Here is a 27,793-nt window from a genome sequence, read left to right as displayed (position 1 = left end):
ACCTGACCCTTTAACTCTTCGTCATTGGGTCAGGTCATCTCATGCTGCGTGCTCTTTTCAGGTGTCCTGGTTTGTTCCTGTTGGCTGTGCTTCCCTCGAAATACTGGCGTCTGACTGATGTGTACTGGTGGGAGAGGCTAACACTAAAATGGAGCTCTTGCTTGAACTGGGCCATGGGGGGGTGCTCACCCCATCACTCTCCTCCTGCCACTAGTTGGTTCCTCGGGAAGCTCTGACTGCCAGGCGTACACTTTCCCGTGTCCATCATCTGAACAGTCAGTTTCCCCTAGAATGTGGAAGATCCTGCCTGCCCCCTCCCCTGCAGCGAAGACCCCTGCCCTGAGGTGCTCACATGGTCCCTGGCTCGCACTGAGCTGGCCCTGCTCTGTTGCAGTTGGGCCATGCTGATGGCACGTGGCCCGCAGCAGCAGGTGAAGGAGGAAAGGGCACAGTGCCCTCCCTTTGCAGCCGTCTCTGAACCTTCCCACCTCTCCCCTTCCTCCCGGCCACTTCTGTTCATTGGAGGATCTTCCTGTTAGCTACCTTCTCAGCCCGGCACCTCGATGCTTTTTCAAGTGGTGTTGCAGGCTGGCACTCGGAGGAGCTAGCAACGTGTTAGTTTATAATGAGCAATAAAATTTTCATGTTGGCCGGGTGGTGGTGGCGCACGCCTTTAATCCCAGCACTCGGGAGGCAGAGCCAGGCGGATCTCTGTGAGTTCGAGGCCAGCCTGGGCTACCAAGCGAGTTCCAGGAAAGGTGCAAAGCTACACAGAGAAACCCTGTCTTGAAAAACCAAAAAAAAAAAAAAAAAAAAAAAGGGAAATGAGGTCAATGTACATTAAGAAAAATGTTAATTTCTTGGAAAGGAAGTATATTCAGTTCACAAACATTTGGAAATGTTTAAGGAAATGGTGAGGTTTAATTTCAATGATACCGTTAAAAAATACCTTTTGTAGAACAGTTTTTAGAGATTTTCATTCAGTGATGGTAATACAAAGTAAAATGAATATATCCACATACTCTTGGTAGGTGTCTATCCTACTGCCCTTTTATATGGTAAAATGAGTATCTCCATGTACTCCTGGTGGGCATCTCACCTACTGCCCTTTTATATGGTAAAATGAGTATCTCCATGTACTCCTGGTGGGCATCTCACCTACTGCCCTTTTATATGGTAAAATGAGTATCTCTATGTACTCCTGGTGGGCATCTCACCTACTGCGCCCTTTTGGAGTATATCTAACTCACTGGAGTCCTAAAATGTTTATTCCCTTTGACTCCACAGTTTTGTTCTTGAAATTTTAACCCACGGGAAGCTTCAGCATGAGAAATCTTCAGGTACAGAGATATTGGTATTATTTATGCTCCTGTCACCAACAGTGACCACACACAGAAACGGCCTGTCTGATTGCATGGGAATGTCCAATAGGCTGTAGTCCACAGGCCCAGGCAAACAGTTTGAATCTGGTAAGAACGTATGGAAAAAAGAAAAAGAAAAATTGTGTATCAAATGTTAAGTGGCAGCGGAGAGATAAAATGCCTTACATGGTGTATGGCTCACACACAGTAAAGATTAGAAAGAAACTCAGGCTGACATTTGTAGGCTTATATTCAGTCAATGGACAAATGAGAATTTTGTTTCCTCTTTTTCTTTTATATGAGTTCTAATGTCTTAGGAGAAATTTTTAATTAAAATAACTTAGAAAACAGAAATCTGTCTCTTTGGTAGATTCTAGATTTAGCAAAGAACAATGAAATGATAAAGGGTTCTAGCTCATTTATTTCATAAAAGTGAAAGGTTTCTGAAGAGAAAAGCAGGGAGCTATGCTTTGTTAATTAATATGACCAATGTTTGAGAGCAGGATTCAGGGCGTGGATTGTGAGTTCAAGCCCACACATGTCCCCATGTGTGTGACATTGGAGAGGTTGTTGCAGTTTTTAATCTGCAGAGTGCACCGGGCAGCACACCTTGCTGGCCGGATTGAGTGTGCACGTGGTGCTGGCCTGTAGGAGGCGCTCTAGCCACTGCACTGCTCCCATGTCATCACCTCACCAAAGCTCAGCCCCAGAGCCGGGAGCTACTCAGGGGTAAAGCGCTTGCTCTGCAAGCATGGGGTCCTGAGTTCTGTTCCCAGCACCCACGTGAAAACTAGGCATGGAAGCGCGCATCTGTGACTGTAGTGCTGCGGGGTGGTCTGGAGGTGGACAGGTGCCAAGAGTGTGCCAGCTGTGCAGTCTAACTGAAACAGAGGTGGAGACCTAAAAAACAGTTGGGTGTGATGGCAGGCAGATCTCTGTGAGAGTTCAAGGCCAGCCTGTCTACATAGCAGAGTTCCAGGCCAGTCAGTTACTCTTTCTTTAAGACAAACAACCATAAATAAGTGAAAAAGATAGAGTGCAATTAGAAGAAAATGCCTGAGTTTGACCTCTGACCTTCACATACATATACATGGCTATGTACTCCCCCATTCCCCAATCAACTTGATAAGTCACTTGCTGGGTGACCTTGACAATTACTTGTGCAAGCCTTGTTTGGCTTTTTTGGTTTTTAGTTTGTAAAGTGGCAGCAGCAAACCACTTGCTTCCAAGTTATTGGGAGAATTTACTGAGTCGAGCCAGAAGCTTGGTGACCATAACAAATGCAGAGATGGAGAGGGGTATGGAGGGCTGATGTGATTGGTTCTGTTTTTCCATGGGTTTATTTTGAAGCGTGAAGAAGTAGGGAAGTGAGCAGGGGTGGGAGAGCTGGCTGGAGGTGAGTAAGCCAACACGTGCTGAGGGTTTATTTCTGCCCTGACAGATTTGGGGGAAAGTCTGTGGTGTCTACAGCGGCTGTGGGTTCACTCTGCGGTGACTCATTGGAAGTCTGTGATGTCGTTGGTTTGTTTTTGTTCTTTATTCTTCTGGGGGGCCTGCCACCAATTCCCAAATAATTCACACAGAGGTTTATTCTTAATTACAAATGCTTGGCCTTAGCTTGGCTTGTTTCTAGCCAGCTTTCCTTAACTTAACTGATCCCATCTACCTTTTGCCTCTGGGCTTTTCCTGTTCTCTTACTTCTGTAAATCTTACTCTGTGGCTTGTTGTGTAGCTGGATGGCTGGCCCCTGGAGTCCTCCTCCCTCTCTGGCTTTTTCTTCTCTCCTCCCAGATTTCTCCTTCTATATATTCTGCCTCTCAGCTCTGCCTATCTTTTCTCCTGTTTTTTGGCGTTGGCCATTCAGTTCTTTATTAGACCATCAGGTGTTCTATACAGGCACAGTACCACAGCTTCACAGAGTTAAACAAATGCAGCATAAACAAAAGTAACACACCTTCAAATCATATTCTGCCGCAGTGTGATGTAAGTAGAGAACCTGTCCTCATTCCTGCTGCCTGGCCCCTTCCCAGGCTTCCCACATGCCCATGCACGTGACCCCTCCGCTGCTCTAGACCCAGTTGTTCCTGACTGGGGCTGGCCAGTGATGCTTTGCCTGCTAGGAATGCAGACTCTCATTACCCAGAGTGCTGGAGCACTTGCATGTAGGATTTTGTATTTCCAACAAGTTCCCAGCTCATGGCCCACACCGAGTAGCAGGGTTCTAGAGTATTCTCAAGCTGGTCCTTTAGATGGTTCTGTGTGCCCCCATTCAAGGAGTGGAAGACTAAGGACACTTTTTGTGCATCTCGAGGGAAGCTGCTTTAAGATACGCACCTTAATGTAAATATGGCAAAGGTTTTGTGTTATGATGTGACCTGTTAAATCCACCAACCAGTGTTCAAAACTCTGAGGTACAATTTGAGAACATGGTATTCTAGAAAGTTGCTAAATGTCAGGCTGACTTGGAGCAGTAGGAGGAGAAGAAATGCTCTTTTGGGGGAGTTTGAGATAGGTTTTCTCTCTGTAACTTTGGAGCCTGTTCTGGAACTCGCTCTGTAGACTAGGCTAGCCTCGAACTCACAGAGATCCCACTTGCCTCTGCCTCCCGAGTGCTGGGATTAAAGGCGTGCGCCACCACCACCCGGCTGAAGAGATGCTTTTTGAGGGTTGCATGTCAGTGCATTGGCAGCTTATCATTTGGCATTTAGGAACCTCTTTTAAGCAGCAGTAGAATGATGTCACCATAGTGCAGGTGAAAGTTCATGAGTCCTTCACTAAGATAGAGGAGGATGGACATAGGATTCGTAGGGAATGTGGAGTCAAATCTGCTACATGTGGCAGAAAATCGAGAGAAGAGAATGTAGGCTGATGCTCACGTTGCTGACTCTGCAAACAGTTCACCTTGAGACTGTAGCAAAGGGAAGAATGTGGGACCTGTTTCACTTTGAAGGCTGCGCAGGTGGGTGTGAGATGTTTGTGGAACTGCCCAGTGGGTATTTAGGCAAAATCCTGGGGTTCCAGAGAGAATCCTAGTGGATGCTCCATGTGTTAGAAGCATGTGTTGAAAGTGTGGGTCACCTCTTCAGAGCCCTCCAAGTGAGAAGAGATGAGCTCCAGACACAAGGCCACAACAAAAGAGCCCTCCCAGGAGCCTGGCAGGGAACATGTAGAGAATGGGCAGCTTGACTTTTACTTCACTTTAAAACATGTGACAGTGATATCCAGAGAAGGCCCCAGTGTTCGTGTCTGATGGCAGAGTGGAGCCCTGGGCCTTTTGTTACTCTTCGATGGCAGCCAGCTCACTGTTTTTGTCTGTGCGTTTTTAAAGGTCCTTAAGATTCTGGTCAGGGCAGTGGTTAATGGTCTGACCGATCGAAGTGGAGACGTTGCCTCCAGCCTCAAAGGCAAGCTGCAGGAGTTGTTTGGCAGAGTGACCTCCAGAGTGACCAACGATGGAGAAATCTGGAGGCTGTATGCCCAAGTACATGGAAACGGGCAGAGCGAGACGCCCGATGAGAACGAGAAGGTCAGTGCTGGGCCTCTGTCTGTGCCGCCTCAGGTGGAGTAAGAGGTCTGCTTTTTTGTTTGGTTGGTTTTTTTGACTGAAGGATGAGATCAATAATATGAAACAAAGCTAATATGCTAAAATTCAGAGAGAGAGAGAGAGAGAGAGAGAGAGAGAGAACACGCATGTGTGTGCACATGACAGAGAACAACCTCAGGTATGTTTCTCAGGCACCATCCACCTTTATTGGACACAGAGTCTCCTACTGGCTTGGAATTTACCAAGAGAGCCCCAGGGAATCCCAAGGGTCCCCCTGTCTCTGCCTCCCCAGTGCTGGAATTACAAGTGTGTGCTGCTATGTCTTTTTCTTTTCTTTTAAACACGGGGTTCTGGGGATTGGCCTCAGGTCCTTGTGCTCCAAGGCGAGTACTTTATTGACCTTCAAATTCAGTCTTAAGTACTTGGAATTATGGGCATGCTAAGACTTACAGCAGTCATCGTTTTCCGAGTCATGAGTTTTTCTGCTGCAGACGTTGTGTGTCCTGCAGAAGGTTCCCTGTCCTGCTGTCCCTCCTGGATCTGTAGCAGCCAGATGCCCCGTGCCCTTCACTTGCGTCCCTTTCTGCAGGCCAGTGGTTAAAGACCAAACAGAAAGTGTTTAGATCTGAGACGAGGCTACAAGAGGGAAAAATTAACTAAGGGGACAGAGCAGGAAATTGCAAGTGCGGACACGTTGCAGGGTCACCCTGCCCTTCTTGCAAGGCAGTAGGTTGCTAATCCCACCCCAGTTATGCCATTAACCTCTTGTCTCCAAGCCCAAAGGAGCCCAGAGTTTCCAAGGTTGGGATCATCGGTTTGTGTTTCTTTTCAACAGATCACAGCAAATCAAATGTACTCCTTGCGTGGGTTTGGAATTAGCCACGGTCCAGCTAATCTGTGGGATTCTTAGCTGTTCTCTCCTCCTCCTGTCCACACAGCTGGCTTCTACCATGGCCTTGTCAGAACACATATCACAGGCCTGCATGCACACACTCCTATTTATGTCCTTCCATTTCTCCTGAAGTGTACTCTGGAGCACATAAAAGCGCTCTTGTCTGTGGCTTCTCCATCAAGAATTTTTAAGATGAAACAAAAGAGCGTTTAAATCTGCGAGATTATATACTTGTTAGCTAGCCCATAATTTGCCCCAAGTTCATACCTTATTCTTTCACTGCATCTCCCAGCTTGGTGGCTGGAGAAGTCTGCACACTGGCCTTCGTGTTTTCCTGGTTCTGGGAGAGCTGGCTGTCCAGATAACCTCCTTGGTTTCTCAGAGTTGTTGGTTGCTATTGCATGTGCATCCTACCCCTTCTTTGATGGTATTTACAGAGATGCCTCACAATACAGACACTGGCTTTTCAGTTTGGAATTAGTTCCATATGACTTCCATATAAAACAATTTGAACTATGAATTCTACTTGTTGTTTTGAATGTTGTTCGTTCTGTTTTCCTAGGCATTCCAGTGTCTCTCGAAGGCCTACAAGTGTGACACACAGTCCAACTGTTGGGAGAAAGATGTTACAGCGTTTAAGGAAGTTGTTCAAAGAGCCATGGGACTCGCACATGGTATTTGATACCCATAGAGTATTTTAATGCATTCTTCAATGATAAAATAGTGCTAGTCAGAAATCGGGTTCCACTACAAGAACTTTCTGATTACCCCAGTATATTGAAATTGTATTTAATTCAGAAACCTTCATAGAACTCCTGTTATGTAGTAGACACTAGAGAAATAGGCACATGATAAAGATAACTCAGAGGCTTAAATGCTGCTTCAGTAATTGACAGTTAGAACCCCGAGAGTGTGAAATATTTTACTCCCAAGAATCTTTACACAGAGTCCTTGTTGATCATGTCATATTGAGGAAAATCGTTAGCATTTCCTTAATTGACAGAGGTGCCAGAAAAGACTCATCAAAACATGCAGATCTCTGGAGTGCTTACCATTCATTGTATTTTCATACATATATAAAAAATATAATACCTGTCTATAATTTGGAGGGGAGATAACCTTAAAACGTTTGTTTGTTAGATATAGTTTAGACTTAAACCACTCTTACATTATCAAAAAGTACCAGCTAAATTCACTGCTGCATGTTATATTGATATTTGAGTGTGGGTGTGCTATGCACTGGGAATATAGTTCCCATGAGTTAATGAAGTCCTGGCCCTGAGACCAGAGTCACAAGGACTGTGCCTCCTGCCTGTGATAGTGACAGCAAATAGGAGCCAGCAAGGGACAGTGAGAGGGCAGAGCTTTGGAACCAGGGACACTAAAGATCCAGGACCACGGTCACCACATGCTAGCTGGGTGACGCTGAGTTGTTGACCTAGTGTCTCTGGGCCTTTGGTTGGTTGTAGGTAGAATGGAAGAATACCTCCCTGTGCTGTTAAGAAGACTCAGCAAGGTCTTTCCCATACGTAACAGTATCTTACACGTCGTTTAAATGTGGATCTCATCTCCCACCTCCCCACCCCCCACCTACCCCTCCATTTCTCCTGAAGGAGAGGAGCTGGTCCATAAGGAACTCCAAAAGAGAAAAGCAAGGGACGGGGATAAAGTTTAACTGCCTATAAAGAAGTCATAGACCGTTCAGATGGCTCAGAGTGGCTTAGTAGTTAATAATTCTACTCGTGGCCTCTCAGATCTTTGACTGGAGGAATGTAAATGTCCAGTTTCCCGGACCACCTAGCCCCTGGCAGATAAGGTAGAGGGGCTGAACTCTGTCTGGAGGGTAGAAAGTTGGAGGTGATTGCAGGGTACGGCTGTTTTGGGGGTGGCTGCAGCTCTATGGTCTGTGCTGGCCTCATGGTCGAGGAAGCCAGAGGGGGTTTGGTCCTTTGCCTTTGGCCTTTGTGGATGTGGTGTTATGTCTGGGGAGCCTCCACTGATGTGTATACTTAGCAGGGTGGGGTTTACTTGGAAGAATATCTTATTTTAACTTGCCCTCTCTAAACATCTCTTTGAGCAGCGAGCTCTGTGATGGTCAGACAGACCGAGATAGTTTCTGTAATCACCAAGTGCTGGCTTTACACCTATCCACCGTAACTGTGCAGGCCAGAGAGGTACTCCAGAAGACCCTCTGCTGGCAGCTCGGCAGGGCTTTAAACCGTTGTTGGTACCTTTTCCGTAGGGTGACTCCCGGGGAAGAACAAGTGTCTGTCCTCTGGGGTTTCCGTCTCGTACATGCATGGGTTATGTGCTGCATTCCAACACTGCAGGCAGGGTTGCGTGGATGCTTTAAATTTATCCCAGTGACTCTTACCTTTGTTGCATTGTACGTTGTGCTCAGAGAGTCAGCTGGGTTTCTGTTACTCCACCAACACTGTTCCTTCACACACACACCCCTTTTAAAGGAAATATGGCACTTCATAAATCGTGGTGCCGTTGGATTGCCGAGGTAAGTTTGCCATGGGCTTCGTTGGGCGTGATAAGGACAACCCTGCAGTCCTGGAGCCCTTGTGTCGGGAGGAGGGTCATTTCCAGTCTCCGAAGCCCCATCCCCTCCCCCTCCCCTCCCCCTGCTGTCTCACCACCTTTTGGGAGTGAGGTTTGAGGTGGGAACTAATAGAAGGTGTGTCCCTTTTGTTTTCTTCAAATTGAGAAAAAAAAAAAAAAAACACTTTTTTAAAAAAAAATTTTGAGACAGGGTGTGTCTGTCTGTCTGTCTCTCTTTGTCTTGGCTGACCTGGAACGCAGTCACTATGTAGACCAGGCTGGCCTCGAACCCAGAAAGATCTTGGGTTCTGCCTCTGCCTCCCAAGTGCTGGAATTAAAGGCATATACTACCATGCATAGCTTAAAAAGTGAAGGACTTTTAAAAACCAGAACTACCAGTGGTGTTTCTGGTATCAGCTCCTAGTCATTCAGCAAATGGTATGTATGCCTCTGCTGTGGTTTTTCAACAACTCCTCCCTTCAGAGAAAGAGTCCTCAGTATCCAGTCGATTGGGCTCTATGAAAATGGGCTTCACATTGCTGATCAGTGTGCATCCAACATGAGAATATTGAAGTCTAATCATTATTCTGAAATAGAAACATCAAACCCAGTTCCTGCTGGCCACAGATCTTATTAATTCACGTCAAAGCTATTTTGTCAGGCCATAGGCTGTTTCTCCTGATGGCTTACAATTTGCGCTGTAGTCTGTGACATTGTGGTTTTAAAACAGGATCTGCTTTTGAATTTAGTGAATATAATTTTTAAAAATGTATTGTTTTATGTGTATGAATGTTTTTCTGCATATATGTCAGTGCCCTACGTGGTGAGTACAGTGCCCGCAGAGTCTAGAAGAGGACATCACATCTCCTGGAACTGGGCTCTAGATGGTTGTAAACTACTGTCTGGGTGCTGGTAATGAAACCCAGGTCCTCTGAAGAGCAGCAAGTGCTCTTACCCCTGAGCCGTCTCTCCTCAGCTCAGCTCGTAAATAATTTTAGACAAGAAAAGCCAAAACCACAGAAGGATCCGGGACACCTGTTGTTGTGGACCCTTGTCCTTACAAGGCATTCACAGCCAGCCTTCCTCCAGGGAGGAGTATGCTCCCTTCAGAATTCCAAGTCTTAGAGAAACAGGCTCCCCAGAATGCTTGGAGGCAGAGTTTCTAGGGTCAGGAGATTGCCTGCTCAGTTGATGGCAGATGTGGTTCAGGAGCCTGGCCTTGGTCACAATCCCTAAATGAAGACATGTAGATTGTTGGTGCCAGTTCTCCCAGAATGCCATGCATGATATTGGTGTGTAAAAATGCAGCAAGCATTTGAGCTTGCCACATCTGGCATGTCACTTTGCTGGGCCAGTGAGCTCTTTGAACATGAGTCCTTCTTAGTGACTGGGGACCATGGACAGCCACACTGAGATGTGCTGCATCTGTTTTGGTCCTCTGAGTATGCCTTGCTTTCAGTAAGGCTTTATTTGTTTGCCTAATTCACTAGTGCATGCATATGTGTGTGTGTACATATGTGTGTGGGATCCCAGCATAATGTAACTCACCTGAACGCACACATTTTCTTCAGAATTCTCCTTAGCAATGTTCTCCTATATAGAAGGATGAAGGCTAGCTGGAGTGTAACTCAGTGGTAGAGGAGTGCCTGCCCAGCATGCACAGGCCTGGGTTTGGCTTCCCAGTACCACCAAGGAGAGAAAGGGAAAGGGGGAGTTGGGGAGTGAAACTTCTGACGTTGATATTGCAAGTTCTTAGTAAGTGGCTGCTTTCGCACCCGCAGACGGTCAGGTCTACAGCGCATTCATTCCCTGTGTTTTTCTTACAGTGGCTATAAAATGCAGTGAGAGCAAGTCGAGTCCCCAGGAAGCTGTGCAAGCACTCTCCTCAGTTCGGCTCAATATACGTGGTTTGTTGTCCAAAGCCAAGGTGAGAATGACCCGGGAGTTCATTAGAGCTGTTGGGTGGAAGGTCATCGGCCTCAGGTCACTCCTGTGTGAAAAAGGGTTGTTCTCGTTAGGCCCCAGTGGGTCATTCCAAAACGGAAAGAATTGCCTCCGCACGTCTCCTTGGAAACACCTTTTGATTGTGATGGGCGCGGGTGTCTCTGGTTTTGTATTTGTAGTTTTGAACTGGGTTTGGTAACTGAATTACACTTTACAAAGTGAAAATGAGGAGAGAGCTAATCGTTAAAGCGTGAGGCAGTCTTGGTTTGCATGGGTCTGTCTTCTGTTGCCTGGCTAGAGACTTCAGAAATAAGCTGGAGAGCCCTCCACCCCACACCTCCAATTAAACAAAGAACTGTCTTATCAATACAAATGCACACACAGAAACTGCATTTGTAGGAAATTTAAATAGACTCTCTCGCAGGTCATTCAGGCCACGTCCTCAGGACAGAGTGACTCCTCTATCCTCAACTCCTTGTCATTGTTGTTGCCAAGGTTGTCATGAGGGCTGTGGGTGGAGATGAGTCAGATTTGATGCTCAGCAGATTGCTCATTTTTTCTAAGCCTCAGTTTCTCTCTGCTCCTCCTTACCTCATTGAGAAGGAATGTAGGTTCATTGTGATTTATAAGTACTGTGATTCCTATTGGAAATAAGCTGTGTCTATTCAGGTTCTTTGCCTAAAGGATGTATTTTCTACTCAGCACACCGTAGCAATATTTATGTCAGTCTATTAGAAAGTTCTGTTCAACAGTACAAATCTACTCAATTTGGATGAAAAAAATTTATAGCAAGCCAAATAAGTTATATGTCACAGCGAGACACATGCCTGTTACATGCACATGTATTCGAACCTACCTCTCCTTCCTGCCCATGTCTGGTCGTAAAATCCTGAAGCTGATTTTCTTGGTTGCCTTTCCTGACTCACCAGACATGCAGAATAAATAGAATTTTTTAAATTTATTTTATTTATCGTATAACATTGACAAAAGCAATCAACATTTAAGGCAGTTGCTTCAAGAACAAAGCAAGGCTTGAACCCAAGGCCTTGGGCACTCTAGGCAAGTGCTCTACACTGAGCTGCAGTTGAGACCCTTGTATCTCCAAGTTCAGGCTCACTGTTTAGATTTGTTAACTGTTAGGCTTGTACCTTTCTGGTGTCTAAGCAAACACTGCCTTGCTGCTGCATTGTTACCGTAGCATCATGCCGACAGCTGGGATTCTAGTTTGCTGTGTTGACTCGACATTGTATCTAGATTGCTTGGAAGACATTTTCATCTTTTGATGGTCATTCTGTTTTTACATTGCAGCAGAACTTTACAGATGTGGCAAGCGGAGAAGTCTCTGGAGAGCTAGCCAATGAAATAGCAGCTATGGATGCTCTGCAGGCCGACCTGCAAGACCTCAGCAACCAGCTTCGAAACCGGTACTGACTGTGCTAGAAGCGGTTTGTGGCAAAGGCACATTTGACTTATCAATTTCCTCCAATGCCTGTGTATCTGAAACACAAGATACAGATTTTTAAAATAAATTTGTTTGCTGGCAAACAGGCTTATTTTGTGATGTTCTCAGATTTAGCAGTTCTGAAGTTCATTAAACAGAAATGTTGGTTGTACTCTTTGTCTGGTTATTGGTAAGTTCAGTGTTGGCGTTTTTGAGGCGCTCCAGCACAAGGGGGCCAGCACAGGGATCCTCCTCGCTCAGCCTAGCATGAGTGCATCATTCTTTGGAAGAACTTAGTATAAATGGGGGGGAGGGTGCAGATGCTACAAGCTTTGGAATCATTAGCTTGGCTACATTACTGTCCAAAAATGATAAAAGAGTGAACTTGGCAGTGGAATCATTTACACTTGTTGAGATTTTATGTCTGTGTCACAGGCATGGGCTTGTCTAAGTTGGAAGTGTGAGTGTGGTTTAATTTCCAGATCAAGAGAATGCAAGAAAAGAAATGATAGACCCAAATTAGGACTCCACCGTTAGCCACTAGGAACCAGGCTGTTAGCTCTTTGTGGTATACACTGCCAGCCCCAAAGATGTTGTTTAATGAGCTTATTGTGGGTGAAGACAGCTACAAGTGGGGCCACAGAAACACCAGAGTGAAGTGCTTTTCAGGAATGTTGGTGGGAACAATTACTGAAGGTGGCGGCTGAGTTTATAATCACAGAACGAAAGTCAAAGTGAGGGATTCTTAGGTTCCTGGCTTGAGTTGCTCAGTTTTGGGGCCTATGTGCAAATCACTGGTCCCTTATATTCCATGTTCTTATTTATAAGATATAAATAATTTCTACTCCCAGTTTCTTTCTGATTTCAGCGATCTTTGGAATTTAACATTTTATGATCCATCAACATAAAGTAGTCTGAACACTTAAAATTCTTTCATAAATGGATTTTGCTTATGGCTGCTTACCAGTTCCAAACACTCTGGTCCCTTAACCATCTGCTTCTCTTTTCTATTATCATACCAGCCTTCACAGGGAAAAAAATAGTCTGTCCCAAAGTTTCTCCTGTAAAAGACACTACTACTAAAAAATTCCACTAAAACGAGGTGGTAACAGGAGTTACGATTTAGGGTCTAGTTAAATCTTTTAGGGAAGCCATTGAGGAGTGAGTGGATGGATGAACAGTGGGACAGATAGACAGGTGGACAGTTGATGGTTGGGTGGAGCAAGGTTTTAAATTTTTGTTGGTAACCCCAGTGGGTAAAAGAGAAAGAAATGCCCCAAAGGACAAGGGTTTCGAAATCAGGTGGAAGACTGAAGCTCTCAGTTTATTGTCCGTTGAGTTCAGGTAGACGTGAATTCATGGCGGGAGCAGTCTTCCCCATAGCTGTACTGAGTCACAGTCTCTCTTTTGTCATGGGGTGTTTTCTCAAAGGAGAGCTTCCTTGTGGGGGTGTAGACCAAAGTCTCGCACCCAGCTTCAGCTTCTGCCGTGAGGACTGCCCTCAGCAGCTCTGTACCCAGTGCCGGGGAGTCTCAGGGTTTTGTGTTCATCTCTTTTGGCTAACTAGTGTATCCCCATGTGTCTTAGTTTTTGTAGCTTCCACTTTGGTTTTCTAGTATTAATGCCTTTTTTCAGAATCATTCTTTTGCTTTGTCAACAAGAATAGGAAAGATAGGATTCCAAAGTGTGGCTAGCAGCAGCAGCCATAAGACACTGGATGCTTATTATACCCCAGCTGTCACTTCTCACTCTCAGAGCCCTGTCAGGTCAGTTGGTGATATCTGCAGGATTCCCAGGGTCACAAGCTCTGGAAAGAGAAACAGACAGATTCCAGAGTTTTCCCTGCTGCATGTATCAGATCTCCCAATAATCTGTTGATATGTCTTCTCTCTTGAACAGTGGACAGTTTGCCTCTCTTCACTCAAAGTTCTCCAAGAGAAATTCTGTGAGGTCTCAGTTGATAATAGCATATGGTTTGTTAGGATTGCTAATTAATAAATTCCTTGTCAGCCTCTTCCCAAATAGCATCGTAACTGAGTCCTTAAGTACAGAGAGTGAAAATGAACTCCAGTGAATAAGGATCCTTTTCGGTACCCAAAGTCAAATCGTAGGATGCTTAGGGAGCTGCTGCTGAGTCTGGGAGGTGTGTGGAAGGCTCAAACTACAGAGCCCTATAGACTATCCTGGTCCATTTAAGGTTGGAGCCCTTGGTCCTACATCAGGTGAAGCCTCGTCGTGGTAGCAAGATCCCCAGATGCTGAGGGAAATGACTGACTTCATCGTGTATCCAGTCCACTCTTGCCGTGCTGCCTTTGTTTGTATTGGATGTGCTGTTAGTACCATTCATTCACAGAAATGTGAAAGGAGTGATCCCACCTGTCTTCCAGACCTAGTTCAAGGATTGTGATGTACCACAGGTCCAGCTAGCTGGGGCGATTCAGGATCACTTACCCAGTTTATACCACTAGTTCTAGTCTAGTTTAAAGATGTAGTTGAGCCTGAGGGAAAGGGTTTGGTTTTTCTTTTCCATTTTGTTTTTATAACATCCATGTCAGTCTAAATTGCTGTTTAGATAAGGCAGCTCTGCTTTACCAGCCAAGATTGAGGAGTCAAATCTGCTAAGTGGATGCCACACCCTTCCTTTCTGCCTGTTCATTCATCAGGCCTGGAGTGAAATGGCAGAGCCTTTATTCCGATGGAGTGTGCCATGCTGTGGAAATACAGCCGGATTTCTCACAACGTGCAGAAGGGCTTATAAATAGATAGATTTCAATCAACACGTAGCTTATTCGGGCATGTGCTCAAATATAGTAGCTGCATTCATTAGACAGACATTTCCACTAATCCCAAGACTATACTAATAAAAGCGTAATCCCTGTGGGCTGAAGGTAGCCTCGGTCTTTCACAGCCAAGGCCTAATAATAATCGTGGCTGTGTGTGTGCTCTCCACCAAGTGAACTTAAAGGTGAGTTTATCTTGAAATGTTTCCTTTGTGTTTTCGGTTTGCAGTAGTTTAGATGTGTGGCTCGCAGCAAAGCCATTTAAAAGCCATGTGTGTGTGTGGTTGTATGTGCGTCCTTGTTACTTGGTCATGATGCGCTTTCTCCTCTTCCTGTTCGACAGAGTGTTTTGTTCCCATAGTCTGTGTGAGTTTTTCCTTTGACCTTAGGATAAACAACAAGTTCCTCCATTCTGTGACTCCTTGTGTAAGTAATGTCATAGTTTGACTTTCTATGGACGATTTCTCGCCCCCGCTTCAGGCTTGGCTTTTTGAAGCCCAGGTCGTTCAGAGCTAGCCATAATTAGTTCACTTAACACAACACCAAAAAATTTTCCCTTGCCAGTGACGTCAGACCTGCCTTCCTTTTTATTATTCTGACTTATAAACTGCGGTGACCTGTGAGTCACCCTCACCATCTCCTGGCCCCGTGCCCACATTGTGATCTATGAAAAGGGAATCCTGCCAAGTGCTACAAGGCGGAAAACTGATATTATTAAATGGTCTTCTGAACAGTGACTCTCAGCCATTTTTTAATCTTTTGTGATGTTATTGCCAGAAAGGGGGTGGGGAAGGTAAATCATGGCAACGTGAAGGAATAACCCACGCATTGCTAACTTTTTCCAGACTAGGGGCTCAAATGAGTATCAGTGTCTGTAGACATGTAGGATTATTACACAATGCTGCTTACACCCCAACATGTGCTTTCTGAGGGCTCTTCTTGCCATAAGCTCAGAGACTCATAATCTCCCGGGCCTGCGTCCTTAGCCATAGCCTGTTAGTGACTGATATTGTATAGCGGTAATAACACCAGTCAAGAAAGATGCATGCACAGGGCTTTGGAAATGAAGACATGCAATAGAAAAACAGCGCAAATAAACCATTTGATGATAATCACTGGCGCTACCTTGCTCTTCCCCACTTGGGATCTCTGTGACATCTAGTGCCCCTGGGCCCTGGCACCAGAGTGTTCTTCTTCAGATTTCCTTCTCTGGCAAGCTTCCCCTGTTTCTGGGGAAGGATCAATAGAGTATGGTGGGTTTTTATTAGGTAAAGGAAGAAGAGAACTAAGTTAGCAAGTTAGAGAAGGATAGGGAGAAGTGGTAGGGATGGATGACTAGAAGTCAGAAGAGAGGCTGAGAAGGAGGAGGGAGGCTGCAGGCCAGAGAAGAGAAGGGAGTTTGGATGGGCAAAGCCAGGTGTCGCCTGTGGGACAGTGCCATCCACAATGCAGGACCCGTTAGGTGAAGTGGGTACTTGACCTGGAGTTAGCTAGACTGAAACCCCAGGTTTATCACTTCCTAGCCGTGACCACATCTGAGCCCCTGAACCTCTCTGAGCCCCGATTTCCTGAGCTATGAAACGCAGATCTCTACCCTTGCAGGCCGGACAGAATCATCCAGATGACTCATGTGAAGTTCTCCGTGAGCAATGAGATAGGTAATTCTCGGTGTGATCAAGAGAAAGGGGCATGGTCGATGATCTGTCAGTTCTCAGGGGCTGTGAAGTCCCCAGGTGGGTGCAGTCAGCATCCCTGGCTCCAGTTTCTGTAATCCCTAGTTGCGGGGAGGGGTCATAACCCTGTATTTTGAGAAACAATGGTGCAGAATATCTCAGTTGTCTGTGTGCCTTCAACACCGTTTATTGAAGTCATCGGCCTCCACCGTGAAGTCCGGTGCCAGGGCTGATAAAGCAGTCTTAGTAATTCTACAGCTGCTTGGCCAGAGACACACACACACTGCTCCCCATCTTCCTCTCTCCTTCCCTTCCTCCCTCTCTCCTCTCTTAACCCCTCCCACGCTTTCTGGACCCTTTCTCCCTAACAGGCCCCCCCCCCAACTTCTATGTCTTGTTTGTTTTAATGACCCACTGAGTTTAATTAGGGTTACCTGCAAGTACATGGGTTCAAGGTTATTTACTGGAGCGTGGGCAACAGTGGCTGCCTGTGCCACTGGAGAAGATGACTCCCTGTCACCCAGCAGCCATTAACTATGGTAGCTCCCCAGAGAGGGTGGGGCCTCTGAGCCCTTCTCATACACCATGCTGGGAGGTTGACAGAGACAATTGTTTAGAAGATTGGACTGTATTCAAGTTAGAAGTTGTTTAAAGACATGACAAGGAGCCAGGTGTGGTGACACAGTCCTATAATCCCAGCTCTCGGGAGGCTGAAGCAGGGGGATTGGATGTTTGAGGTCAGCCTGGGCTACTTAGGGGAGACTTCTAGCTCCAGAAAGAGGATGGGGCGTATGTGTGTGTCTGACCATTATAAGCCAATAAAAATTAAGAAAACAACAACCCAACTGAAAAAAAATTGAGCATTCTGCTAAAAGAAGTAGCCAAATAAAAATACAAAACAAATGCATAGTTCAGTCATCAGTCATGGAAAGTTAAAATCAGGGATGATCATGGACTCCATCAATGGCTGATGGTTAAATGGTGAGGCCTACTGTGTGCACCTGAGAGGGGAAGTGACTCCTGGGAGTAACAGCTTGACATAAACACTCCAGAAACCCTGGGGCAGTATCTGCCAACCTGTCGAAGATATGTATACCCTATAACTCACCAATTTTACTCTAGACATACACAAGCACGGATATGTCTGCATGAGTCCCAAAGCTCTCACAGAGGCCTGTTGGCAGCAGCCTCTTCTCAGAGTCCCGGGCAGATGGCACTTCATCAGCTGTAGAATGGGTGGACTAGCCATGCAGTGCAATAGTCTTCATCAATAGGAACGAGTTCCCTACAGCCACAGCAGCATCGGTGAAAGGAAGGTAGACATGGGGGAGAAAAGTATGCACGCACGCAGTGTGTTTCCTGTGGGCATAACAAAGGCTCAAAAAGCAACGGAATTAAGCTACATTATTCACTTGGTGTGAAATCAGTGAAGAAGGGGAGGGGGTGATTACCACAGGGTGAGGCTGCCGGCTCTTGTGGGTTCGAGTGGGTGATGGTTGGGGGTACATAAAGGGCTCTGGAGAGTAGCACAGTCACCTTCATTAACTCGGGTGGTGGTTAATGTGGTTCTTTTGCCATGACTCATGGAACTGAATGTTTTTGTTCTGTGCCTTGTTCCAAATGTGTGTTATATTCACAGTGAAAAACTTTATACATGAACGGCAGTGAAGCCACTTAGTATGATCCTTGGACTCTCTCTCTCTCTCTCTCTCTCTCTCTCTCTCTCTCTCTCTCTCTCTCTCTCTCTCCTTTCTGTCTCTGTCTCTCTCCCTCTCTCTCTGTCTCTCTCCCTGTCCCTACTCCTCTTATCAGGTAACTTTCTTTGCAACTTATAAAGTTACTTTAGAGAAAATGTACTGCTTTTTTGAGGTGAGAGTTGATGATATAAACCCAAACTCCACTCCATATAACTTTAATCTCTCCATTCACCCCTACCACCAGACACCTTAAAAAACGTGTAGCATTTTACAACAAAACTTGTATTGTTGACCTTGTACTCTAAATTTCTCACTTCTTTAGTGTATTTCAGTTCAGAGCCCATGCCTTTCCACATTGGTGTCTGGGGAGATAGTGGGGGGCTAGCCTATCTAGCTGGGAAGCTGGGCTTTACTCACTGTAGGAGCATGCTCATCTTAGTGACCGAAACCAGCTTCTCACATTTCTTGAAAAGTGTGTTGACACATTTAATAACTTGTGGCGTTTCCATCAAGCTCTGTAATGTGATGGAAAAAGTCGGCGATAATGTTTGAAGGCCAAGTTGACTAGCAGGGCCGCGAGATACTCAGCTTCACAGCTCTGGCTGGGTGGTAATTTCTCTCTGAGCTGTCTGAGAAGTACTGATAGTCATATCTAGCAGGATCCACACAGCACACAGTCACAGGAACAGCGCTTAGGCGTGCCTGGATGGTTCTTGAACAGCAGCAACTACAAAGTGAAATCTCACCCACAGCCTCCTAGGGGATGATAAATCAAAGTCCAGTGCAGTACACTAAGTAAGAAGAGAACTCTAAGGATTGAGGCTTTTCTGGAAGAATTCTAAGAATGTATATGGCAAGGAAATGTCTCAGGGCAACCCTCAAGTAAGCTGGTGACCTGTAGATCAAAGGCACTGTTTTATGAGCCATCATCGACCTTATCCTACTGCCCTCTGTCGCCTGTGCCTCCTCCATATGTCCTAACTTTTCCTCCAAGAATCCCCAATCAGTCCTGACAGCGTTTGGTTTCCCATCTTCAGGAATGTAGCTGGTACATTCTTCATGTGAGGGAAGCACTCCAGGGAAGGGTATGAACCAGACGGAGGAGCGAAGAGGATCTGATTTCATCTGCGCAGAACTACAGGGTCCAGAGCCTGAGCCGGGCTGAGGACTTCAGTGCAAGCAGGCCGGCTGAGCTTAGTTCTGTGGACAGCTATGCATACAGCTGCAGGGGAGGGGTGGGGATGGGGGTGGGGAGAGGGGGTGTTCACTGTGAAGAGGGGCTTGCTTTCCTTCCTCTGTGATTGCCCTTACAGTGGAGCCCCATCTTTCTAAGGTGGCCCTCCCTGACACAGGGCTTTTTAATCTTTGACTGTAACATTCCATGGAGCAAACTGCTTCCCAAGATCTGCAGGTTCACTTGGCCCTAATTCTCTCAAAATTTCCCATCACTTCACCGTGGCCTAGGGATTTTGTGACGTGCTGAGATGACAGACAAGCCTCCAGGATGGCACCGAGTGACCCCTGCCTCTCGCATTCACAGTCCTGTGAAGTCCCTTTCCTTGAGGATGTTGGTTTTACAATAAAACACCGGCAATGCCGAATGGATGTTTCTCCCGTGACGAAGTGATGAAAGGATCGGCCGCTGTCTCCCTTGGGGTCTCCCTGTCTGCCTTTGGTAAAGCCAGGCATCGTGTTGGAGAGGCATGCGGGGCCAAGCCGCCTCCAGAGCCCCGAAGGAAGCGAGGAACCCAAGTCCCGTGATGCATCGGCTGAATCCTGCCAACGAGCACTCAAGCTTAGAAGCACAGCCACTCCCAGATGAGCCTTCCATTGGCTGACACCCTGATGGCAGCTTTGTGAGCTACCCTGAAAAAAGAGCTAGCTCCCCCGGCCTCAAAAACAGATGTAATGAATGTGTGTTAAGTTGCTAAATTCATCTTACCAGTGTGTTATAAAGTAATAGATAAGCCAACAGTGGATTCTGTCACCTTTGCCCCCCATAATATACTCCTTAGTAGTCATTAACAACTACAGGGGTATGTTTTGCAATTTCAGCTATGGTAGCCTGAGATGGAGATGAAACTCAGTGTGCTTTCATCACGTGGCCTATGGCATCTCAGTCTGTCATCTTTTGAGTTACTGGAGAACTGACTGACAGCGTTAAGAATCTTCTGTGGCATAGAACACAGCTCTGGTTATAGCACGACTCTGCTTCAAGACCCTGTGAAGTTCCCTTGAAGCACAGGCTCTTCTGTACATGTGTAATGTGACGATCCACCACCTTCCCAAGCTCTTATCCCATTACACCACTTCCTGCTGGTACCTCACATGTCTACTGAAAGGATTCTCCCCATGCTGGAGCCTGCCCCTTTATCTGTCATCTCTCCTGCTTACCTGTGAAAGAAGTGTGAGAGCCAGGAAATGGTGGCACACACCTTTAATCCCAGCCCTCGGGAGGCAGAGGCAGGTGGATCTCTGTGAGTTCGAGATCCAGGACAGTCAGGGCTACTCAGAGACCCTGTCTTGGAAAAAAAAAAAAAAAGTGTGAGGATTGCCAGTCAAAATGGCAGCACCTGTGTCGGCCCTAACAGCAACAGTAGCATAAGAAAAAGGAAAGAAAGTTGCGGCCGAGGAGGCCCTCTGTTCTTCCTCACGCTTGCCTGAAAGCAAGCACCACAGAAGACTGCCGGAATCAGTCTTACCCATAGGTCACTGTAACCTAAAACAAGGGTGTATCTCCAAGGTCATCTGCAACTGTCTGGTCACTGTGGCCAAAGATTGTTGTTTCAAACTGTCTGATGTAACTCCTCATCTTCGTCTCCAGAAACTTCCCTGGCCCCGCCTCCTTGAATATGCCCATTGTTGACTGGGGCGTGTGTACTCCCATGCAGTGGTAGCTCTCCCCAAGTAAATGCCAGTATTTTCTGATAACCTCCCAGATGGTGTTTCTCCGTTTTTTTTTAATTGACATGACCTTCCCAATGCTCTCTCTTCCTTTTTCCACCTCTGTCTGCAGTGGAAACTCACTTCTGTATTCAAGATCACCTCTTTCAGGGTTCTCCGGAACCCAGTCCACCCCTAAGCTGGATGCCCTGTCCCCACTTTCTTAACCCTCTCACACCCTACTTTGGGTTTTGCTTTGAGTGGTGTTTGTTCTGACCATCATCCTGAGTGGCTTCCTGCCCCGTCTCTGGTCCTGCCTCTCCTGGTCACTCGAATGTGAGTGACAGCTCTCTGAAGATAGAGAGACACGTGGCCCTTCCTCTAGAGGGAATCTTAGACGGACTTATTAGTAAAATCAATCCCAGGCAGGTATTGGGGTGAACGCTGGAAAATCAGAGAACCAGAACAAGCCACAGCTAACCTCACCTGGCCAACTTCTCAGCTGGTCTTGTTTCCTCAGACTGGAAGCTTCTGTGTCCTCATATCCCAATGGCTCTCAGCTGAACTGCTGCTCGAAAGCCTGAAGCTTAACCAGCGAAAAGCTTCTAGTTTCTGGTCCTCACGCCTTATATACCTTTCTGCTTTCTACCACCACTCCCTGGGATTAAAGGCTGCTTTCTGGGATTAAAGGCTTGTGTCACCATGCCTGGCTGTTTCCAATGTGGCCTTGAACTCACAGAGATCCAGAGGGATTTTTACCTCTGGAGTGCTAGGATTAAAGGTGTGAGTGCCACCATTTTCTAGCCTCTGTATGTAGTGGCTGTTCTTTCTCTGGCCCTAGATAAGTTTATTAGGGTGCACAATATTTTGGGGAACACAATACCACCACACCTTCCTACATCTAGACAGCCTTGAGATAGTCACTCAGGGTTTGTGGAGTTCCCTTGGTGAATCTCATGATCATGGTGTGGTATGTTTACATGCTATTAACAAAGTCTAAAAAGGTCAAAGGAGTATGAGACCCAAGGGATATTCTTTCTCACCTTGAAGGTGACTAAAGTTTCTAAGAAGCTGTGCAGTAAAGAACTAGAGACATGGGGGCTGGAGATTTTATGGCTCAGAGGTTAAGAGCATTGCTTGCTCTTCCAAAGGTCCTGAGCTCAATTCCCAGCAACCACATGGTGGCTCACAACCATCTGTAATGAGATCTGGTGCCCTCTTCTGGCCTGCAGGGGTATGTGCAGACAGAACACGGTATACATAATAAATAAATCTTAAAATAAAAAAAAGAAAGAAAGAAAGAAAAGAAAAGAAATAGAGAAAGCCCAGCTTCTGGCTTTCTATAGTGCTATGATGGGGCAGGAGGTTTGGAAGTGGTCCAGTCACATGTCCACTGAGGCCCTACCTGCATAGAGTTATTGCAAGTAGATGATGTGTGTTTCTGGCTTTTGTTCCCAGACATGAGTTAGTCATGCTGTATAGTGTGACATGATATTGATAATGACATCCATATTTATTCTTATTGTTTAGTTATAGGCGATTCCAGAGTAGTTTGACCTAGTGATGCTTTTAGTGGACACTGACAAAGAGCACAGGTCTTACAGGGAGGCACCAAGTCACCCTTCTTGGACTGAGAGTCACCTTGGATGACTAGTATGACAGGGCCCTGGTCCTCATGGAACATTCTGCTCAAGACTCTATAGTCGGAATTTAATGATCTCAGATGTTAGGGACTCACCAGCCTTTGGCAGATTCAGTGTCACTTAATGGATGCCGAATGGGTCGGGCCCTGTGCTAGGTACTTTGGGCACAAAACTGAATTATCAAATGTTCTTGCTCTAAAGAATGTTTAGGTCTAATATGACTCCAAACACCAGCAGGTTATATCAGTCCAATGTCATGAGTGCTCTAACCCACTGTCTACAGGCCATTCAGACCTCGTTACCTAATGTCTTATTCGACATCAGCCTACAAAGGAAGAGAGAGTTACCTCAAAATGCAGAGAGCTACCCAGGACTCAAGGTGTAAAAATCCAATCCAGTGACTTGAGTGTGTGTGTGCGCGCGCACATGTGCATGTGTGTGTTTCTCTCTTTCTCTCTCCACCCTAACTCACTGTCTTTCCAGCAGCCCTCTCTGGCAGATCTTGAGATGAATGAGGCACATTCCCTTCCTTCCAGGACTTTAGCAGAGGGTGGCAAGACAAAGTGAGACTCATAGGGGTTGGTTAATAAAATGGAATCCAAAGTGTGTGATGAATTCCAAATGTAAGCCAAACTTCCAATCTTAATTTAATAGTCATTTCTTACCTAATTCCCCCCACCCCTGCCAAGAGCTGCTGTCATTCCTCTGGGTATTTTTCTTTTAAATTGTGTGTGTGTGTGTGTGTGTGTGTGTGTGTGTGTGTGTGTGCGCGTGTGCAGGATCATGCCACTGTGTACATGTCATAGAGGTCAGAGGGCAGCCTTAGGTATAATTTCTCACCTTTCAACTTTGAGTCAAGGTCTCTTGTTTGCTGCTGTGTATGCCAGACCAGCTGACTCATGGATTTCTGAGGATTCTCCTGTCTCTGTCTCTGACAGCAGTGTAGGAGATTGCAGATGTAGTCCTGTGCCTGGGTTTTCCACGGGTTCTTGTCTTAGTTAGGGTTTCTATTGCTGCAATAAAAACACCATGACCAAAAGCAAGTTGGGGAGGAAAGGGCTTATTTGGCTTGTGCTTCCACATCACAGTCCATCATCCAAGAAATCAGGACAGGAACTCAAGCAGGCAAGGAACCTGGAGGCAGGAGCTGATGCAGAGGCCACAGAGGGGTCCTGCTTACTGGCTTACTCCTCATGGCTTGCTCAGCCTGCTTTCTTAGAGAACCCAGGACCACCAGCCCAGGGATGGCACTACCCCCAATGGGCAGGGTCCTCCCCATCAATCACTAATTAAGAAAGTGCCTTACAGCCGGGCGGTGGTGGCGCACGCCTTTTATCCCAGCACTTGGGAGGCAGAGCCAGGTGGATCTCTGTGAGTTCGAGGCCAGCCTGGGCTACCAAGTGAGTCCCAGGAAAGGCGCAAAGCTACACAGAGAAACCCTGTCTCGAAAAAACAAACAAACAAACAAACAAACAAAAAAAAGTGCCTTACAGCCTTGCCTACAACCATCTTATGGAGGCATTTTCTCAACTGAGGCTCCCTCCTGTCGGATGACTCCCATCTTGTATCAAGTTGACATAAAACTAGTCAGCATAGTTCTAAAGATTCAAACTCAGGTCCTCACACTTGCGTGGTCAAGTGCCCTGCCCTTTGAGCCATCTCCACAGCCCTTCTATCTGGGTTTGTTCATTGAACTTCAGAGCGATGTGATCATTGGTCACCCAGCTCAGCAGAGAGTAAGAAGAAAGGCCAGGACAAGGGTTTATGTACTTCTGTTTCTTAATGACTGTCGCTAAGATTCCTTTTGGGGTCTTATATGAAGCCAGGATAGTAGCTACACCTGGGACCAGCGTCTACAGCTGGAGGTGTCTACTGCTGTCAACACACCCAAGGGTCATAGTGTGCCCTTGTTATCAGGCTCTCAAACTGCCTCCTTTGTAAGGTGGGGTAAGCATATACTACAGTGTTTAAAGATAGATTTTAGAATATGGCATGGTGAAGGATGCCCATGATCCCAGTACCTAGGACTCTAACCAAGAAGGATCTTGATTTCCAAGTCAGCTGGGGTTCTCTAGTGAGACTCTATCTCACAGGGGAAACACACACACACACACACACACACCAGCTTTTTCTCCAGTGGTCCTGCCTGCATGTAGTTGATTCATCGTCCGGGTGAATGTGCTTGAGAACATCTGTTCATTGTATCTGTGCTTAAAGGAGTTCTCTGGAACCTTCTCATTTTCTCCAGGTTACCTTGAGAAAGATAAGGGTATTTATGTTGGCATGCACAACCAAAAGAGAACATGGGTATGGATGGAACACATAGTCAATCATAGATGGAGATGTGAATATTTTTGGCTAACAAGTTGATTTTCCTTTGCTATTATACTCAGGCCAAGGAAGCTCCAATTACTTCATGACTTTCCCGGAGTAATTAATTTACCTGGACAGCCTTCCTCTCCTCCCTTCCTGTGAGTCCCTTCTCAGGAACTTGCTCTTCATTATCCAGAGGCCGTTAAGCCAGGGAGTGCCTGTTCCGGAAGTGGGCTGTGTTAGGGGCACACAAAGACACAGGGGCTGAAGGAAATGGAGAGCACGCCCATGTGCCCTCAACTCTCTCGGATCCTCTTCTGAGGGATGCTCTGTCCTAGGCAGATCTTTGAAGTGTCCACAGAGGTAAGAAGGACAAAGGAGAAGAAAGGAGGGGGTCCACAGGGCAAAGGGGAAGAGAGGGTCCACAGGGCAGTGATGACAAAGCCCTCACAGGTGGAATTTTTTTTTTTTTTTCAGAGATAGGGTTTCTCTGTGTAGCTTTGGAGCCTGTCCTGGATCTCGCTCTGTAGACCAGGCTGGCCTCGAACTCACAGAGATCCGCCTGCCTCTGCCTCCTGACTGCTGGGATTAAAGGCGTGCGCCACCACCGCTCAGCTGAGTGGAATTTGCTTTAAAGGCTGAAAAGCATAGCGGACCCAGAATGGCTTGGTGGCACCGAGGACATGGGACATTTAGAGAGGCAGCTCTGGTCAGCGGATATGATGGCTCACATCGGTTGTCGATTGGTGTACTTGGGAAGAGGGAACCTCAGCTGAAGAATTGCCTCTCTCAGATTGGCATGTGGGACCGTCTGTGGGCATTTTCTTGATTGTTAGCTGACGTAGGCGGGTCGGTCTCACTGTGGGCCCGTACCATTCCTAGGCATGAGTCTGGGAGCAGGCCAATAAATCGCGCTTTTTTTTTCTGTGGCCTCTGCTTCAGCTCCTGCCTCCAGGTTCCTGCCCTGACTTTCTTCAGCGGTGAACTGTTACCTTGAAGCATAAGCTAAAATTTTTTCCTCCCAATCTTGTTTTTGTTATCAGCACCGTGTAAACAGAAAGGGTAAACAGCTACAGAAAAGCAGACTGAGGACTGATGTAGGGAAGTGGGAGAAGAAGGCCAGCTTACCTGGCAGTGCGGGGGGCCCCTCTCCTGGGCCATCTCTGTGAGTCCGAGCCTTTGTGCATCATTCGCTTCCGATAAGGAGCCGCTCCATCCAAGCATCTAGAGAGGACCAGATAAGGGACCCTGCTCTGAGACTGGGCTTCAGTTACACCCTGGTCCCACTGCTCCTGTGGAGTTTACAGCCCGGCGCTGTGTGTAAGGACCACCCCAGGACGCTCTTAGATGAAAACACGAGGGCCACGCTCTGTTTTGGGGGGCTTACTGGGTGAGGTACTCTATGTGAGAGAAGTTGAAGTGAAGGAACGGTGGTGTGCTGGAGCAGGCTTCCGCCTGCCCATCGGAGCCAAACGTGACCTTCCAACTTGACTTTGGCGTGCTTCGGAATCCACCCTGGTGAGAATATTTACGCTATGGCAGCTGAACAGCTGGGGTCCACGGCACATCACTCTCTAGAGAGCCAGCAACCAGAATACCGCTGTGCCTCTCTGTGTATGGCCGCCGCTCATTGAACTTAATCTTCACGATAAACTTTAAGTAACCAACAGTTTGTAAGTGTTGTGATTACTGTTATGTGGCTCTCAAATACCCACCCCAGGAGACTATGTGGCGGTCATTATCCGGGTGTTAACAATGGCTTCAAGAGGACACACGACCAGGAATTGCCAGGGCTGACACTGAACCCAGGCTCAACTCCTCTCTATGCTTTTCCTACCATGGCAGACAGTGCCTTGACGGTCAGCTATCTGGGACTTAGCCAGTGTCCTTGTCACACAGGTTGGAGAGGCCAAATCTGACCCCATTCTTGGATATCTGGTAACAGGAAGTTTCCCCCTTTGTCTAATAAGTGACTCTCATACTCGGCTTATTTTTGTACACTGACTTATTCTCAGGCTAACTTCAGGGCCTAAATAGGCAGGCTCAGCCAAGGCCTCCAATCCGGAGGGTTTATTTTTTAAGGGGTCCAGGAAATGTGTCCCATGGAAAGAGGGGAATAAGAACTTTTAAAAGCTACCCCCGGTGAGGTCTTAGCCAAGACCTTGGGGACTTCCAAATCTGTCACGAGTGCTGGTTGAGGGAGCATTGGGTGTGTTTCAAGAGTATGAGGAATTTATGTCACATGGAAAAATCTCAGTACCGAGGAGCTGTTTCTAAAACGGTGCCAGCAGCGGCAGGCTTGAGTAGCACGTAACTACTGCCTGCTGTCAGATGGTGGATTGTGAGGAGGAAGGAGAAGATGCCCACGTCACCGGGTGTCTCTTTCCATACCTCTAGTACTTGTTGGGATAAACAGCTAAGTGAAAAGCTGGCTGTGTTGTGAAAAAAATCACCATGGAAGATCTTTTTGAGGTAGAGGTTTCCTTTATGTTTGAACTGGGGCAGCTCAGTCTGTTCCATGTATTCGAACAGTCTGTGATGTGTCCTCAGAGTCATGTGATGGAGACAGTCCTCACTCCAGTATAGTCAGGAGGTGGGACCTGTGGCAAGGTTGGGAGGGCTCTGGGAATGCTCTTATTCTTTTTTTTTTTTTTTAATTAAGAGATTTTCTATTCATTTTACATATCAACCACAGATTCCCCTGTCCTCCCTCCTCCTGCCCCCCAGCCTTCCTCCTCAACCCACCCCCCATTCCCACCTCCTCCAAGGCAAGGTCTCCCATGGGGAGTCAGCAGAGCCTGGTACATTCAGTTGAGGCAGGTCCAAGCCCTTCTCCCCGCACCAAGGCTGCACAAAGTGTCTCACCATAAGCACTAGGCTCCAAAAAGCAGGCTCATGCACTAGGGACAGGTCCTGGTCCCACTGCCTGGGGGCCCCCTAAACCGTTCAAGCTCAACAACTGTCTCACTTATCCAGAGGGCCGAATGCTCTTGTTCTGGAGGGGGTTAGTTATGGCAAGGGTAGGCTCACTTAGGATGAATTCAGTCTCCTTGCTTTTCTCACACACACGTGCTC

The 27,793-nt window shown here is 46.7% G+C and overlaps 1 protein-coding gene across 2 annotated transcripts in view; it reads left to right on the top strand.

The window, feature by feature from the left end:
- Ttc27 (tetratricopeptide repeat domain 27) overlaps positions 1-11,901 on the top strand; it is a 130,917-nt gene extending 119,016 nt beyond the window's left edge. Inside the window, exons 17-20 of one of the 2 annotated variants that reach the window (XM_059248265.1) lie at positions 4,690-4,887; positions 6,360-6,471; positions 10,171-10,271; positions 11,600-11,901. In XM_059248265.1, coding sequence (XP_059104248.1) covers positions 4,690-4,887; positions 6,360-6,471; positions 10,171-10,271; positions 11,600-11,719 — 531 coding nt within the window. In that variant the 3' untranslated portion in view covers positions 11,720-11,901. Of the gene's footprint in view, positions 1-4,689; positions 4,888-6,359; positions 6,472-10,170; positions 10,272-11,596 lie in introns of both variants that reach the window. The other variant, XM_059248264.1, reaches the window with a different exon arrangement.
- The last annotated feature ends 15,892 nt before the right edge of the window (positions 11,902-27,793 follow it).

The sequence above is a fragment of the Peromyscus eremicus genome, chromosome 22, assembly GCF_949786415.1.
Source record: "Peromyscus eremicus chromosome 22, PerEre_H2_v1, whole genome shotgun sequence".
Taxonomy (NCBI): Eukaryota; Metazoa; Chordata; class Mammalia; order Rodentia; family Cricetidae; genus Peromyscus; species Peromyscus eremicus.
This window is presented reverse-complemented; position numbering and strand designations above follow the sequence as displayed.